The sequence below is a fragment of the Laccaria bicolor genome, genomic scaffold (genome assembly GCF_000143565.1).
Source record: "Laccaria bicolor S238N-H82 LACBIscaffold_336 genomic scaffold, whole genome shotgun sequence".
NCBI lineage: Eukaryota > Fungi > Basidiomycota > Agaricomycetes > Agaricales > Hydnangiaceae > Laccaria > Laccaria bicolor.
Window position 1 is genome coordinate 4803 of NW_001890192.1, and position 1193 is coordinate 5995.

Below are 1193 nucleotides of genomic sequence, written 5' to 3' on the forward strand. Positions count from 1 at the left end.
CATGCTCGACATACTCCTCAATGGAAAATCGTTTTAGAAGGAAGAAAGATCAGCTGTTAAAAAAGTAAGTACTTTTTCCAGGGGCCCTCTAATTGATTCCTGACGGACTTGTAGGATATTAAAGAGTGGTTTGCCCGGTACAGTCGTAAGAGAAGTCAGAAAATGCCGAGGATGGGAAAGTCGTGGCACGCCCGGCGTGTGTTCCAGCATGAGAACAAGGATGCCATCAATACCGAAGCGAAAAGGCTTTGTGCCGAAGCCATTGAAGAGGGACAAAAGAGGCCTAAAGGGGGAGATCCCACTCATTTTGATTTTCGGGAGCGGGTCGTGACTCAAATGATGGGAAAACTGAAGAAAAGGGAGAAAGACGTACTGCAGAGGACGGCCGAGGAGTACAACAAGAAGGGAGTTGACCCGGAACTCAAGTCCAAGTAAGTTAATTTTCATTATTACGAGTCCTCTGAGTTTACAAAGAGACTCGTTTATTACCCGGGATCTCGAGACTTTTTTCAGCGCGGTAACGCTGAAATTTGACTTTCTCCCACGAAAATGATTTCTTCCCACGGTTGAATGCCTCATCCTCTTCATCATATTTTCTAGTCAAATCTACCAAATCTTTGCTTAACATTTGCTTTTAGCACCCTTAGCATATGAATAGTGAAGCCTCTGCTCTCTCTCTCCTCAAATTGTTTGCTAGCCCTGTCCTAGAAACATCCCTCAACATTTCCAGAGTGTTATCGATCCATGGTATGCTTTGTCATCATATCTCATGGTTGTCACGTGTCATGGCTTGCGCTCATGGCTTCTGCTTGCAGCGTTCTCGCAGCACTCGCCTTGTGGCCTCATTATTGCTCTATTTGGCTGAAGGACTTAGATGAATCAATGTGATTTACTTTTTTTTTTGGCTTCCTTTTTACTTCAATGCAACTAACTATACTTCTTTACATTGATAGTATACCAATCATGCTCCGGCCTTGCCGGGGCGATTGGTATACTCTCAATGTAAAGAAGTATAATTTATCAACGAANAAAAAGTAAATCACATTGATTCATCANAGTCTATCTGCCTTTGTTAGCTTCATAATTAGCCCACATTCACAACGTANATCATATGTGTAGTCTAGCCATAGACCATACATTTCAATCAATATGCATCCTTCTAACCTTGTCACGCATTTCTACATCCTCATCCT

The 1193-nt window shown here is 42.5% G+C and overlaps 1 protein-coding gene across 1 annotated transcript; it reads left to right on the top strand.

Annotated features, from left to right (window-relative positions):
- Positions 1-162: 162 nt before the first annotated feature.
- On the top strand, positions 163-1006 carry LACBIDRAFT_336147 (uncharacterized protein; the record flags this gene model as incomplete). Its single annotated transcript, XM_001891074.1, has 3 exons — positions 163-431; positions 659-747; positions 954-1006. The coding sequence occupies 3 exons, from the start codon at positions 163-165 to the stop codon at positions 1004-1006; spliced, it is 411 nt and encodes a 136-aa protein (XP_001891109.1).
- Between the last annotated feature and the right edge of the window lie 187 nt (positions 1007-1193).